This window comes from Neolamprologus brichardi, chromosome 7 (assembly GCF_056152115.1).
Source record: "Neolamprologus brichardi isolate AB-2024 chromosome 7, ASM5615211v1, whole genome shotgun sequence".
NCBI lineage: Eukaryota > Metazoa > Chordata > Actinopteri > Cichliformes > Cichlidae > Neolamprologus > Neolamprologus brichardi.
Window position 1 is genome coordinate 46,212,756 of NC_142110.1, and position 16,868 is coordinate 46,229,623.

General features: G+C 39.8%; 1 protein-coding gene across 4 annotated transcripts in view; it reads left to right on the forward strand.

Annotated features, from left to right (window-relative positions):
• Window positions 1-16,868, forward strand: part of uhrf2 (ubiquitin like with PHD and ring finger domains 2) — a 42,199-nt gene that overhangs the window by 11,598 nt on the left and 13,733 nt on the right. For 3 of the 4 annotated variants that reach the window (XM_087843711.1, XM_087843712.1, XM_087843713.1), the window contains exons 3-5: window positions 1,050-1,369; window positions 15,730-15,948; window positions 16,114-16,223. In XM_087843711.1, coding sequence (XP_087699837.1) covers window positions 1,050-1,369; window positions 15,730-15,948; window positions 16,114-16,223 — 649 coding nt within the window. Of the gene's footprint in view, window positions 1-1,049; window positions 1,370-10,885; window positions 11,671-15,729; window positions 15,949-16,113; window positions 16,224-16,868 lie in introns of those variants that run through there. The other variant, XM_087843714.1, reaches the window with a different exon arrangement.

Sequence of the window (16,868 nt, forward strand, 5' to 3'; positions counted from 1 at the left end):
ACTAATTAGCCTGTGATGGCATCAGCCACATTAGTGGCTGATGCCATCACAGGCACACAAGTTAACATCACATGGTAAGCAGCCAAGTGTCTGCATATCTCAATTGTAAGGTAAAGATCCCTACAATTTAGAAGGACAACCCCACAGACTTGGCAACAGTGGGCAGGAAAAACTCCCTTTTATAGCTGGAAGAGATCGGAACTAGGCAGCAATCTGCCTCAGACAGTTGGGGAGTGAGGGGAAAGAGAAGAGAAAAAAAGTGAGCTTAGAGATATATGACAAAAAAGAGACATTGTAACAATCATGCAATCATTCAGTGTGGTTATACTTTGTTTTAATGTAAATGTTTTGACAACAAAGCTAGGCTAATCCAGAGTTGGATTTGCAATGAAGGAGTGGTTGAGTCTTGTAACATTGCATATTCAGTTAATTAGCTTGGCATATATTAGCATTATGCTGTTTCTGGCTATTCTTTTAGCCTAAAAACTGTAAAAACATTTAAATTCAGCCCATGAAAAGCTCAAAATACATAAGCAACCATGCATGTGCTTTTACAGAGGATATCCCAAAAGAGTCATCACTTTTGAAATATTTTTTGTCTTTCACTAAAAGCTACTTTCAGCTGCTTCTTTATTCATAAGGGATTTCCACAGTGGGTAGCTCCGTATGTTTGATTTGGCAGATTTTATTTATTTATTTATTTTTTACGCTGGATGCTCTTCCTGATGCAACCCCAAAAGGATTTGTGTCTTTTTTTGTTTTTCAATATATAATGTTATTCTTTCCAATCAAAGGTTTTGTTTTTTATCCCGTCCACTGCATAACATTCACTCTGTGATGGTTTGTTTTTTGTATTTACAAAGTGAAAAAGATAATAACAGGATTATTGCTGTTTTAGAATTTTGACTCTGGCATGTGCTGTATTAGTCTTTGACACTGGGTGTTATAATCCCCCTACACATCAGCTCCTCAAAAAAAAAAGAAAGACGATATTTGTGTGCGGGGTTCGAACAGGACCGGGTGTTAATTTAGTCATTTTCTCTCCTCAGATTAACGAGCTGGTGGACTGCAGAGACGTCAGCATCGGTGCCTGGTTTGAGGCCTGCATTGAAAATGTGACACGCGCTCCCAAAGGACAGATAACGCCCACAAAGGGCAAGGTGGGCCGGCCCCCAAAAAGGACTAATGGAAAACTGGAGGCCGAGCAGGGACAGGCCCACGGCCACGGTCAAAACACGGACAGTAACAGGACTAATGTTGTGTTAAACTCTGAGAGTAACGGAGCCTCCACCTCTCAGACAGACTCTACAGGAGCGTCGGAGAGCAAGGAGAGAGAAGAGGACGTAATTTACCACATTAAATATGAAGAGTAAGTAGTGTCCCATTCTACTGATGCAGCCTAGCAGTGATAACAAACGCGGCACATCGGTGCGGCGGCATTTTGTTCTGGTGAAAGAAAATCATTCTAGACGCTCAAAACCTGCCCAATCGGAATTTTTTAGCGCCAATGCAAAATGTTTGCCTTCCTCACAGCAGAAAGTACGGTTTCATATCCCAGGTATTAAAAACATTTTTGTTCATGCAGCCAGTGCGTTCACCACTAAACATAAATGTGCTGTGTGCTTGTTTAGGGTACTGCTGGCTGCAAGCATCACTAACCGCTGGGAATAGCAGCCTGTTTTCTCCTGGCAGTCCGGGGGATGGAGAAAGGGGGTTTGTGTAGTTGATACTACAATTTGGACTCTATCTCTCGCATACCCCTTTTCCAGCAAATTCATTCAAAAGCCGATGTTTCCATGGCAACTCATGAGTTCTCAGGAGCATTACCTCTTTGCTTGCCTTCTTCAGCTTTGTCTGTAATTGCTGTGAACATGCCACCGGTGAGACATAGCCTCCTCGCCGTGTCTATCGTAGTGTGCATGTGTTTCTGTCAAGGGATGCTGCGCCAGAGAAATGGTATCGGGGGTTTGTTGAGCAGTCATTGCGTTTTCTTTTATTTGGGCTTCATTCCCATTTGGCATCCCCCAGTTTCCCAAATCTCCAGTATTCAGCTTTGATTCAGTTTTGTATCATTTGCAGCGGGATAAGAATGCTCCTGCAGGGAGAATTAACAAATCTACATCGTTTTTCCCCCCTTTTCATTAAAACATATAAAATATCATTCTTATGAATCACATATGCTTCTATTTATTTAGTTTGCTTTAGTCTCAGGTTCCTTATTTGGATTATTCCATTGTTGAAAAGTCAGGAGAGACAGAAAAGGGAGAGAAAGGGAGAAACCAGTTAGAACAGCTTTAAATGCAGGATGTTACCATAATATTTGATTTGCATCTTTACCAGCCAAGAATATGATCGCAGTTAATGTTCTTCCCACTATCCACAATTATTAGCTTTCGTTTTCAGTACGAGCTTATCCAGTATATTCTTCTGCCTCCTACTAAGTGCATATTTACCTCTCTGTCCTGAGCACCATTCCAGGTTTTTTCCATCATTTTGTTTGCCAGAGAAAATTTGAGGGTGGTTAAGATTCCTCTGCCTTCCCACGCACACGCACTCCCCCTCAAACACCTGCCTGTACAGTCTGAGAAAGACAACCAGCCCTACGAAATGAACCGCCATGTTTTTGCATGCAATGTTTGGGGCAGTATTGCGACAGAACATAATGAGCCGCAAAAATGGAAACGGGGCTAAATGTTGGGATAATCTCCTCTTGGCTGCTCTGAGGAACTGAGCGTGTGCGTTAGACTGTTACATTTTTGCTGAACCCGACATAAGTGTAAGATTCTCGTAATCATTAAGGACATCACAGGCAAATCTAAATTACAGTTGGAGGGTTTTTGCATTGACTACCCCTAAAATATGGGCTGATATTTATCTAAACTACAATTAGGCTATTCATAGGTAATTCATAGTAAGTGAACTTCTCCAAAACATGCCTGGAGAATTTAACCAATAAAAATCACTTATATAGTTTATTCAATCCTCTTCTTAAGAAGTGTGGACCATTTGAATTGAGCTTTGAATATAAATTAAACTTTTAATTAATCTTTTCTTTGACCTTAGAAGAAGCTGTATTGTTACATGTTACGTTAAAGACCCAGATGTTATTCAGACCATTGTAAGATAAATTAAATACAAATAGAGAAAAATTCAGGGGTCTTCCGAGGAGTAAGAGAATTCCCTACAAGTTGATAAAATCTTTGTTAGATGTCTAAAAGACCATAAGAAAAAATAAACATGAAAACTGAAGATTTATTTATAAGAATAGGAAAGCCACTTTCAAAAGATTTTAAAGCGACCAGTTAGGCTACGTCTACACTTAGCTGGATAAATTTGAAAACGGCGTTTTTGTCTAAAAATGCTCCGCGTCCACACTATTGTTTTCAAACTCTACCTTCCTGTACTGCGCATGCATGAAATGTAAGACGATTCGACATGTGTCATTTCCATCTGCCGTTTATTTACTTTCCGACTCTTTGAAACGTCGCAGCAAAACATAGAGGAAAAGTACCAAGTTTTATCTGGAGCTATCTGGAGCATGTACAAACTGATATTAATCTTTAATAGGGCTGTCAAAATTGAGAGCAAACAAAACAACTGCTGGACAACACCGTCCGCCATCTTAGTTGAATTTGCCACATGACTGCATAATATGACTAAAGTGCGTTTTCAAAAGCTAGCGTTTTCACAGTCCACACTGTGACGCGAAAACAGCATTTTCCGTTTTATCCACTTTGGAGAGCGTTTTCAAAAAGCTCAGTTTTCCTTGACCAAAAGTGCCGTCTCAGTGTGGACGGAAGGCCTAAACGGAGAAAAAAAGATGTGTCTTCAAACCAAAATGTATTAGTGTGGACATGGCCTTAGATACTCGACAAAAGCCCAAAATAAAACCCTGCATACCAACATCCAGACCTCATGTGTAAAGCATGGTGGAGGTGGCATCATGATTTCAAGTTGCTTTGCTACATTATGGTCAGGTCATCCTAGGGGTGGGGGATACACCCCTTGATATACGTGATATACGATAGAAACGATATAAATTTGGCCAACGATAGAGATTTTGACTATATCGCTCTATCGCGATAGCGCATGTTGATGATGTCATCAAGCTGCGCCTGTTTTGGTCGATAGCATCGCAGCGGCTACAACCATTATCATCTGCAAATTATGCCGGGCGACAGTCATGGCAAAGAGATGAAGCACTTTTGAAATATGGGGAAAGCCAAAAACTGCGCTTCCTCCACTTCCGTAACATTGATTCATTAATGTTGAATTCTCTCGCAGCTGTTCTATTCCCATGTTGTTGCAGTATATTAATAACTAACCTTGTATTGTGGATGAATAATCTTAGTTGTTCTCCTGACTGAAGTTTGCCCCGTGTATAGCATCCTGCTATGCGATTGCATTTGTCCCTGACCACCAGAATCCCTCACGTTAACTTTTATCGAGTGGAAAAAAAGTTGGCGTTCATCCTCCAGCTTCACAATGCTAATGTTATGCTAACATAGCTGTGTCGCTAGCAATCACGTAGCACAACATTATATACCAGGTACTCCAACTTCAGTAACCCTGCAAACGCCACTGCTGTTTAGTTTCCTGTCTTCATTTATGTTGGAAGTGGTAGCAGAGCTGTACGTTTTAATTAGTTTCAAAAATCTCTCAGTCAGAACATGGTACGAAATGTTTAGGTGTAAACTAGCGAGCTAACTTCCTGTTAACTTCTCACTCCGTTAGATTTAATAAATTCTGTTTTCATGGATGCCTGGATGTTAAACTTAATGGTTACACCCGATAAAGCAGCAACACTGATGATTTTATTAAAGATGAAAGAATTTAGACCGTTTTTAACTCTTAGTGTTGGTTTGACTTTGGGACCTGAAGCTGACGGAGTTTTGGACCCAGATTACTTCGCGAAGCTCCTCACTACGGCAGCCGTAATGCTCTGACAATCCATCAAAACATTTTTTAACAGATTTCTGCACACCAAAATCGGTTCGAGGTCAGTAAGCACAACCAGAATTCATACATAAGGCACACTCAATTTTTGAGAAAATTAAAGGATTTTAAGTGTGCCTTATAGTGTGGAAAATACGTTATACAGAAGAAAATAATATATCGTGATATATATCGTTACCGCACGTGCTTCAAATTATATCGCGATATGGATTTTAGGCCATATCGCCCAGCCCTAGGTCATCCTAAATAACCCTGTAGAAAAGAACAAATTAAAAATTAGGGCTGTGCGATATGACCAAAATCTCATATCCCGCTATGAGACATTTATCGTCCTGACAACGATATATATCACAAAAAATTTCTGTAAATTCTGTGAATCTCGGGCATTTTTCAGGGCAGCCATTTTTTTGTGAGTATTTATTACACGGCGTGCTGCGGGGAAAAGCCTGTTCTAACGTTTGAGTTTAAGGTTTATTTTGAGCACCTGACGGCTCTTCTTTTGCTTCTCGTCCCTAAACTCTCTCCATAGTCTTTCATGTGATTCTTGCATAGGTGGTAGAAGAGGTTTGCCATGTTTGAGTCTGTGGTGGGGTTATTTTAAATATAAGAGAAAGAGAGAACTTTAAGAAATTAATAAACAGTTTATTTTGCAAAACCACGAAAACAAACAATAGCGTAATATGAAACGATAGACGTTTTTATATCGTCGTCCGATATATATTGTTATATCGAACAGCCCTATTCAAAATTGTGTCAGGAAACATTATAGGGGAATTTTGGGGCAGCAGTCCATGATCTGAACCTTGGGTCATAGAACAAGACAATGACACAAAATCCACAAATTGAAAACAGATGGATTAGAGATGATAATTTTGGTTTTAGGAAGACCTGGACATAACTTAAAGTGTGGTGGTATGACATTTAAAGTGCTTTTCAGTCAGTATATCGACATGTTATTAATGATTAATTATTATTTTTTGGTCTTTTAAGTGCCAGAAGAAGCTACAGAAAATAACTTAAGGAAATTTTGTTTAAAGAATAGCAATATATAATGATATTACAAGGAAATGTGGAATGCAGGCAACAGCATTCAATGCAAACAAAATCAAAGGCATTTTCCAGCCTTTTATTCCAATCAGCTACTCTCATTGGTGACACATACCTCATTCAAAGTGTGAATCAGTTGCCATAATGTGCCAGGAGAAATATTGTAGTGGAATAGTAGTGACACAGTGTAAGTAAAACATGAGCACAAAAGTAGCACAAATGTTGTTTTCTGCCCTGAAAGGCAATGGCTGTACTAAAACTATGATGTTTTATGATGTTTTAATTACAATGTGATGAGGTCAGCCTGTTAGGACGTCATTGTGACGTCATAGGGTGTCGTATTGAAAAAAATCCCAACATGCTTTTTCATATGATGATTACTTGATGTGGTTTCTTGACATTTTTTTCAACATCAACTTAATCAAAATTAAAGTTAGTGCTATCTACTAGGGCTGCCACAAACGATTATTTTGATAGTCGACTAGTCACAGATTATTTTTGCGATTAGTCGACTAATCAGAGCATGCATCCATTGGATGTAAAACGTACAGCTTATTGCACCAGCAGCATCTGATCTTGTATAACTATCATTAGCTTACAGCTTTAAGTGTTTAAGGTATGTGCTAACTAAAAATAAAGACATGATGATAGTTTATTAAATTTTAATGAAATTTGCAGATTGTTTCGGTGAAGTTTAATAAACTCCTTGCTATCTAAAATATAATGGGACACCGGAGTATATTCTCAAGCATCTCACACTTCTAATAATCAGTTGTCTGCTTGACGTTTATTCAGCTGTGTATAAACTATAACTTTAATCTCAGCCAAACCGATTTACTCAGGAACAAATAAAATACTAAAAAAAGCCAAACAATAACATTTTTAAGTTATCTAAGTGACTTATATATGTTTAACCTGAGTAGTGAAAGACGGCGGTGGGTTTGAAAATGATTTGCCCGGAGTCCGGGGTTCTCACCGGCTCTAGTAAGCTTTGCCCCCGGCTAGCTATCAAGCTAGTGGGTAACAGACATCGGAGCGCTTTTGAAAATATGTGGTGTCTTGATAAACTGAGCAGATATTTGAGGTTTACACAGCTACATTCTCGCCTGAAAAATATGTTAAACATTTATTTTGTGACCCAGAAATAATAATAAGAGTAATATTAAAACTAACTAGCTGCCGCCATTGTTGGAAACTGAGCAGGGCTGCGCTATGAATTCTGGGACACAGCTTCTTCTTCTTCGGGGTTTAACGGCAGCTGGCATCCTTGTACATGCAATACTGCCATCTTCTGTTTCAGTCCGTTATTACACTTTTAAATCCTACTACTTATTCCTGCGTCTTTTGTGATCTTACAAAGCTTCAAACGACGCGTCGACTATTAAATCAGTCGTCGACGATTTTGATAGTCGACGTAATCGTGACTAGTTGACTAATTGTGGCAGCCCTACTATCTACCATCAGGCAAAATTTGAAAACAATATTTTGAAAACTGGCTGCTAGTCTGGTAACAAACAAACAGAACTAGTTACATACTCCCTCCCTTTGAAGGAGAGCTATTTAATACTTTAGTTGAATAAAAAAGTAATTAAAATAACTTGTAACTCTTCAGGAGCCTGGACACATAATAAAATAGGACTTGAAAAATATTTCCTGCCTGAGATGTTATGAGATGCTAGCTAACACTTGCATTTTTTGCAAAGTATTGTGCTTTTCTGGAGGTCTGGCGTTTAGTAGGCAAGCCACTTCCTGCTATTGAATTATCTCCCTCTTTAGGTGTTAAATTGTCATCTGAGACTGACATGCTGCTTTCGCTTTCAGACATGCTTGGGCTTCTGTCATTATTATGCGAGCTGGGGAACGTATACCTACGGTGTCACTGTGTCATTGATATTGTGAGAGAATACTTTTTATGATATGGCATAGGAGCTCAAAGAAGTGTTTTAATTTTAGTATCCTGTTATTTAGGATCCTGGCTTTCTTTTTTGTATTCTTTACTGGGGCACTTATTTATCATTGGAGATACTTTACCTGCAATGAGAAGTCAAAACGTCTGTTGTAAAAAGTTTCTGCTACTATCAGGAATTCTGCACCTCATGTGAGGAACTGAGATGTGTTTTTAATCCCACTCGATATTTACGTTTTTAAGCTAAAAGATGTGTTTTTTTGGTCAGTTTAACTCAAAGTGAAGCTTTAGTCTCGTCTTCTAATTAACATAGATCCATGTATGCTGAAGAGGAGGGCTTATTAATATCTAAAGTGCTGGCGGTTAGCCTGCCATTATCTGAGCATGAGAGTATCACTAAGGAAGTTTTATCTCCTTTCATTCCTAGTTTAGTAAGTGCCAAGGAAATAAGGATGAAACAAAGTTTAGTTTCAGTTCTCTTTCTCACTCTTCACCCACTCTCTGTTTCCTTTTCTGCAACAGAGCTGTTATTGTTTAACTTTTGAGTTGCAGCACCATATTACTACATGGCTTTTAACAGTTGTAGTGAGAATATCCACCAGCATTATGTAGCTTACTAAATTTAAGATCATGTTTAGTATGACCATGAGCTCTGACAGGCTGATCTATGGCCTCTTTTCCTAATTTATATTACACACATATAAATTATAATCTAATTCAGTTTAGCTATGTCAGTTGTAGTGCCTGTGTGCATGCTGTGGCTGTCCCATGGCTTAGTGGGACACCAGAGTAGGTCAAAACCATTACCATTACCATGTCTGTACCTTAGCATGCTACTCATTTGGTCAAATTATCCAATCACTGTAGTCACTATTTCAGTGTTTTTCTTTTAGAAGTTAAACAGTGTTGCTTTAACATTTTATAGTTGTCCAGACATTTGTGAGCCATGCAGGTAAAATGGGAGCATTAGAGTGGCTGCAAGACAGTACTCGGTTGGATTGTACTTGAAAGCAGCATCTAAAGAGAATAGCCTCCACCCATTAACCATGCACTGTTGTATGGAGTACTGATGTCTTTGCTGAATAGCTGCCAAAAAGTCTGGCAGCTGTTGTCGGTGCTAAAACGGTCCAAGAAAACAATGCAGACGATTTTCTGTTCTTTGGGTCATTGTTCTGTATCCCCAAACACAAATGATTGCTGTACGTTTTAAGAGGTATTAGAAGATGTTTTGTTTGCAGTTGTAGAGGTGCAGTTTTAAAGAGTTTGTAATTGTACAGTGTGCACCAGTAATGGCAGCAGAACCTATGATTTCTGCAGCTGTGAGGGTCAGTGTGACCCCCGTGCAGACGTCTGAGCAGCCTGAAATATGTAACTATGCAGTTACATCACAAATCACTCTGAGACCAAACTGAACAGAAACACACAAAAAATGAATTCATATATCTAAAACAAATGCATCTGCTGTCCATATACAAATCTGGAGCTGTCTGCATTCATGCACCATCTTCACTCTGTGTGAATAAACTTAATAACCAATCCTGTCTGACCCCAGAAATAGAAAAAAAAACCCAAACAAAAATAATAGCAAAGTCTTTCTGAAGCTTTTAACACAATGCAATGCAGAGACAGTGGCCTTGTTTTAATTCATCTGAGGCAGCGTGCAGTCATGTTTCCCATTAAATTAATTGTAGTGCACCCATGATGTAATTCTGCTACCGTTTCCAAGCGTATGAAAATAACTGAATCGTATTAGACTGTTGACGTCACTGTTAATCAGATTGTCTGTCCTCAAAAGTTGTTGTTGTTGTTTATATTTACATGCAGAGGACTGAGTTACAACTTATGGTACTTCTGCCTCTGCTTCCTGTTTAAACCCCATTGAGTGCCAAAGCCGATATTCCTCTCTCACATGTGTGTTTGTAACACATGTGCATGTTGATGTTTGTCTGGGGGTGGGTGTTATTGCTTGCATTCACCCCACTCTTTCTAAAACTACAGTAATCCCCTGGGCCTAAAAGAGGAAATCCCTTAAATGAGCCTCAGCCTCCACTTCCTGGGAGCACACTAGCTGTGCCACAGCTTACATTTTGGTCTCTGTGGGCTCTCTCCAGTCAGTTTAAAATGGCTTCGAATAGGCCCCAAAGGCTTAATCAATAGACAGTAAAGCAAGAAGTAAGTAAAGCAGCCTAAAATCTTCCACAATAAATTTGTACTATGTTGGGTGTTCTAGGCATTTTTAGCTGAGGACAACGGGGCATTGTTGGTTTCTGAGTCATGGTCAGTTTTAGGCTCAGCTTTCCAGAGAAACACACGCATGCACTGCTCGTTCATGCACACAATTCTCTACTTCCTCCAACATGAGCCAGCCCCCCCCCCCCCGGTTTGTGAACGGACCGAGTCTGCGGGCCATTATGCAGTTAAACACATTGTTCATCTGTACGCATAATCCCAGCTATTGGCAAGCAAGCAAACAAGCTGTCAGTTTATCCTGAGTTAGGTCTGATCCTTACAGCTTGATGATGATTGGCAGGCAGAGAACCTGCACAATTAACCTCCCTATAGTCACCGGGAGTTTGCTAGACAAGAAGCCATTTATCACTTGTTTAAATCGCCATTTGGCAACAGAGGTAGATTTAAATTATACAAGATGTGCTAATGTTTTTCATCTTGGCCAAAAATGGTTTTCACCACAAGCACATCTGGAAAGAAATATATATATATAATAAATATAAAACTGTTGTATTCAACTTAAGCGTTTTTTGTGTTCAGTCGTCCATTTTGAGGATTTCAAATGAACATTTAAACACAATCCTAAAGAAAATATATGATTAGGTTAATTTTAAATACTTTGTAAAGACTACTTTGCAGACAACGACCGTCTAAAATTCAAAGACGTCCATATTAAGTTAAATAATTAATCCAGTTATACAGTGAATAAAGCACTGATTACCGTAGCTTTCAAACTATAAGGCGCACTTAAAATCTTTTTTATTTTCTCAAAATCGACAGTGTGCCTTATGTATTCATTCTGGTTGTACTTACTGATCTCGAACCGATTTCATGTGGTACACGGCGCTCAAAAATTGGTCAAAATGTTTTAGCGCGACTTTGGTAAGCTACGAACCCGCGCCGCTTGATGGATTCTTGGAGCATTACGGCTACCGTAGCCAATGCTGTTCAGGAGCCTCGCAGAGTAACACGTACTGTGATTCAACATAAAGGTGTGTGGACCCCAAAATGGCACGTGTTAAGAGATATGCTTACGAAGCGAGTTTAAAACTCAAGGCTATCAGTCGCGCAATTCAACTTGGGAATAGAGCAGCTTCAAGAGAATTCCAAATTAATGAATCAATGGTACGGAAATGGAGGAAGCAAGAAGATGAACTGCGCCAAGTAGAGGAGACCAGACAGAGTTTCCGAGGGAACAAAGCGAGATGGCCACAATTAGAGGACACAATTGAACAGTGGGCTATTGAACAGAGAGCAGCAGGTATACCCGTCTCCACAGCCTCTATTCGACAAAAGGCAACAGCAGTAGCACGAGACATGAAGCTCGACGGCTTTCAAGGAGGTCCTTCTTGGTGCTTCCGTTTTCTGAAAAGGCGTAATTTCTCCATCTCCACAAATACTACTATCTCGCAGCAACTGCCAGAGGATCGGGATGAAAAGCGGGTCATTTCTCGCGTCTGCTGCAAGAATAAGATCACTGAAAAGAAGATCCAGAAGAATTTGGATTCGCGGAAGAGGAATGAACGGGAAAAGTGAGTGTATTGTTCTGTATTTTATGTGTTACAACTTTTGAGAGTTATTGTGAATGGGTTGAATAAAGTTTGACTTATCTATTTTGCTTAATGCCCCTTCTAATCCGGTGCGCTTTATGTATAAAAATATACCCGTTCATTGAAAAATACAGAACGTATTAACTGGCCACTTCATTAGTACACATGTTTAGGGCAAATCTGGCAGCAAATTAGTGAATGTAGGTATGATCAAGGCAAATTGCTTGAGGTCAAAATAAACATACACTGGGACTATGTGCACGTTAGCATATGCTACTTCCGGTGCGGAAACTCCTGTGGGGAGCTTTGTTTCCGGTGTCCTATTCGCGCCTTGTTTACGTCCAAAACAAGTTAAGCAAATGAATGAATCAAGCGGCGATTTACATTTCTATAGATGTCTTGGGCATTTACCCAATATATCTGTAAATGATGTTCATCGACTTGTCGATATTTTTTCCCCCGCGCCTCAGAGCAAAAGAGAAAAGGCATTCAAATGTTATATTTCTCAGTATCTGTAAACAGCGGTCCCTCGTTTATCGCGGGTGTTATGTTCTAAAAATAACCAGCGATAGGTGAAATCAAGTAGCCAATTTTATTTTTTTGACGGTCCAAAACGTTTCGTGAACATCATGGACATACAGTACTGCACTTCAGAGTCACACTGCTAGCGATCGATGCAGCGATTCTGTACTGTACAGGAGAGACGTCAGGGAGGAGATCGTCTGCAGCGATCAGGACGCAGGACACGATGTGACGTAAAAATAAGCATGCAAACTTGCACTAAAAAATCCGCGAAAAAGCGAGGTGAAAGGTGAACCGCGTTATAGCGAGGGACCACTGTAATTTTGAAGGTAAGTCACAACATACCCTTCGTAAATACTAATGTATAGAAACCGTTACCAGCAATCATTCATTTTTTGTGTGACTTTTTCTCACGGTTTGTTAACATGCTGTGTGGGTGTGTACTTGACTAGCTGATATCGACATAACGGGGAAACATCTGGTTTGACTATTCTTCACCTGTAGTTTGAATGCTGAACATTTGCCTGTTTAAATCATAAGACCAGTCACTATACAGAGATGTGCTTCTGAATGTGGACGATGTGTCTTCTGATTCTGTAATGCAGTTCTGCTTGTGTTGAGTGATGTAAACAACTGATCGATCTAAACTCTTTAAACGTCAAAATTGATCATTAGATTATTTTTTTTATGACACAGCAGTGGTGAGTGTTCCCACCTTCTGCTCTTTGTAACTTAACGCAATCTTTCCGTTTTCGAGGTTTGGACATGATTTTGGAGTATATCTTCGCAGTAGCGATTGACCGCAAAGTAAAGCTACCGGAAATGTACAACCCCACATCCAGTCTCAAACCAGGAAGTTAGCATTTTCTCGTGCACAGGGTCTATTAGCTCAAGAGTAGTGTTTAGAGAGCTTCATGGAATGGTTTCAGTGGCTGAGCAGCTGCATTACCTTACATCCCCAAATGAGATGCAGTGGTTTAAAGCGTGCCGCCACTGGACTGCTGATTTGTCACTCTCTAGAGTGATGTATCACACTTCTCCAGCTGGCTAGCTGATGGACAGATTTGGTTTGGTAGTTGCCAGGTGAACGGTACTTGTCTGACTGCATTTCAGACAAGTGTAGTTTGGTGGAGGGGGAATATGGTGTAGGTTTCTTCTTCAAGAGTTGGCGTTTGAAGAAGGAACTCTCAATGTTTCAGCATACCGAGCAATTTTGGACAATTTCATTCTCCCAACTTTGTGGCAAGAGTTTGGGAATGGTGTCTTCCTGTTCCAACATGACTGCATACCAGTTTACAAACCAAGGTCCAAAATACATGGATAAGCAAGTTTTGTGTGGAAGAACTTGACTGGCCAGCACAGGGTCCTGAACTCAACACGATAGAAGACCTTTGGGATGAATTAGAGCGGAGATTACGAGCCATGCCTTCTCGCCCAACATCATTGTCTGACCTCACAATTGCGCTTCTGGAAGAATGGTCAAAAATCCCCATAAACACACTCCTACACCTTTGTACCAACTTGGATTGGTTGTGGTTGAGGCACCACAGCCTACAGGAGTATCAATGCTGACCATCCCTTTATGACCACCCTTTATGACCGACAACCATCACGGTCCTGACGGACATGGGCATTCAAGGCAAGCTCAGTGGCAAGTTCTTAAAGCTCTGACTAGCACTGCAGAACAGGCTAGTCGTTGACTTTGGATCAACAGGAGAGACACTATTTCAACTCTAAAGTAAAAGCGGTAACTGCAACAATAAGGTAAATTAAGGGAGGTAATGCAGAGGGACACACACCCGAGATGCCAGATGTTGCTGGTAACCACTTAGCTCCACATTCATACCATGAATGTGGCTAACAAATCTGCAGCATCTGTGTGACGCTATCATGTCAATACGGACCAAAATCTCTCAGGAATGTTTCCAGCCGCTTTATCTAATGAAGTGGCTGATGAGAGTATGTTAAAGGGTAAAATCTGCAAAGTGCTTTGAGTGGTCAGTAACATTAGAAAAGTGCTATATAAATGCCAGCCTATTCCATCTCATGAATCTGTGTGTGCTTGTGTCTATTCCAAAAATGTGGTCCTGGAAAATTTTCGTACCTGGAACTAACACAAAGACGAGTTTAAGAATTTTGGTAGATGTTTATCACCTTGTGAGGTAGCTAGATTCTCCTCAGAATCGTGATAATGAGCAAACCTTTTTTGCCAAATTTCCAGCTTTGCGCTTGTAGCCCAACCACAGTTGGCTTGAAAAGGTCAGTGTCCTGCGAGGATCTATTGGACGTGTTTTAGATGCGACAAAGTGTTTATATTGCTTGGTAAAATAAATGTTGTTTAATAAAGTATTCTGATTGATTCTGATGTTTTATTTAGCCTAATCCTGCCATAACTATGAATTTTGCTTTTGTCTGCTGTTGCTGACTGTAGCAAAAGGTGGAGTGCTTCCCAGAAACTGTGCTGTGTTGATAGATGACTAAAGCTCAGTCCAACCACACTAGTTTTCTTGTTTTGTTAAGTGTATGACTTGGTTAAATGAGCCCAGAGAATATAATAAAGCTGCTGTAGAGAGTAATGGACATTTTCTTTTCTGCAAACAACACGTCAAGTGGAGGTCCTCTGAAAATATCTGAAAAGTATAATGTATAATTTGTCAGTCACACATGAGCTCTTGGAAATAAAACAGTCCAGTTGTTAAGTGGTAAGAGGTTATTCCAATTGCAGTTCCAAGGTTGCTGAATTCAATTGATTTTCTGTGCAGATGTGCCACGAGATCATGGTGGTAAGAATCTATCATGATCCTTCGCTCAAATCACCAGTCAGAAAGATGTTGTGGGCAAATGTCTCCTATAGAAATGTTTCTCTGAAAAGCTACAATATATGAATAGATTTGATTTTAAATTAGTAGACCTGTGGTGTCACAAGGACATCATAAATTACAAAAACTGCACAATTTGTGACTACTGTATTTTCTCCCTGGACACAAAGACGGTTAAATTCACATGTAAAGAAAAAAGAATTAAGATTTTCTGCAACAAAAAAGAATGTGAATTGTGCAGTATTATCAGTATTTGACTTTCAGTATTCGGAGGTTCATGCAGACTTCTTTAGATCTGCGCGTTCTTTCATAGGAATAGTTATATTTGTTATCAGTGCAGCAGTCTGTGACTTAACCCATTGTGCTTTGAAATACTTGGAGTGCTTGTCCATCAGCTTGTACCAAAAACATGGCTGCATATTCCATCTTTTCTTTCCTCTGGGGATTCTACATTTTTCTCAGAGATACATCACAACTGTGATGATTTTAAGTTTAAGATTTCAAGTGAACACCTTTTCTGTTTGTATAGAGAAGTTTCCCATTTTAATTTAACCTATGGGTTTATATTGTAGTTGTACGTTAACTGCTCACTTCACAAGCACTATATTCAGTATTTGTAGTAGCTTACATACAGCATTGAGACAAATTGGGTTATATAACTGTTATTAAGAGCATGGAATCTTTGTCTGTCTCTCCTCAGCTACCCAGAGAATGGTGTGGTGGAAATGCGACCGGTGGATGTGCGACCACGTGCCAGGACACTGCTGCGGTGGGACCAGCTTGAGGTGGGCATGCATGTGATGGTCAACTACAACATGGAGACACCAGATGAAAGGGGCTTCTGGTTCGACGCAGAGATTGTGACCCTCAAGCAAACCTCCCGCACTAATAAAGAGCTCAGAGTCAATATCTTCCTGGGGTGAGCATCTTCCTTCAAGGTTTCAGGGTGATGCTTTCAGGTGTGAAGGCATTAGTGCTAGTTTTATTTTCTTTATCAGAATATCAGTTTGGCAAATCTTGTGTTTTTTCTCTCTCTCTCTCTTTTTTTTCTTCTTTCTTTCCATGTCACATGCTCTACATTTAGGGGACCTGGAGATGTGATCGGGGATTGTAAAATTCAGTTTCTTGATGAAATCTACCAAGTGGAGAAACCAGGAGCTCGTGCACTATCGGCTGCAGACGGACAGTTTAAACGTATGAACAAGATCACGAGTACTGAAAATAATACCAAACTTGCCGTTAATAGTTTGCGCACTAGTATTCAGAAGGCATACATTTGTTCCCAAAGTTAACAAATTAAAAAGAGCTGAGGAATTAGTTAGAAAAAAGAAGAAATAAAAACATTTTCTATAGTGGGTCTTTATTCTTAGTCAACATGTTTTTTTTCCCCTCACAATATGAAAAATGTTTGTAGAGCCACTGTATCACTAATGATTATTAGTGTCAGTCAGAGGAAAAAAAGGAAGACTGATGTTAAATTATTGTTATTTTGCTAAAAAGCCTGAAAACCAACCAAGTTGTCAGCCAGTTTTTTGAGTTTAGATGTGCTGTTGCTAGTTTCCTCAGGTCTAGAGATTGCCTAGCAACCACCAGTCACCATGGAAGAGTATTCCCCCAACTGGTTGCAAGTGGTTGTTAGGTGAAATTGGTCACAAAGAAGATGTATGTCAATGAAAACATCTTTGCCATTGCTTTGGTTGCCAGCAGTTTGCCACGGTTGCCTGTAATTTGTCTGGAACGCGCCAACTTGTCTGCAGACATTTGCCAACTACTCTGTAAGCAGTAGTGAAACTTTGAAGAGTGCAACACAGCTCAAAGTAAAAGTTGTGCCTTTTAGAA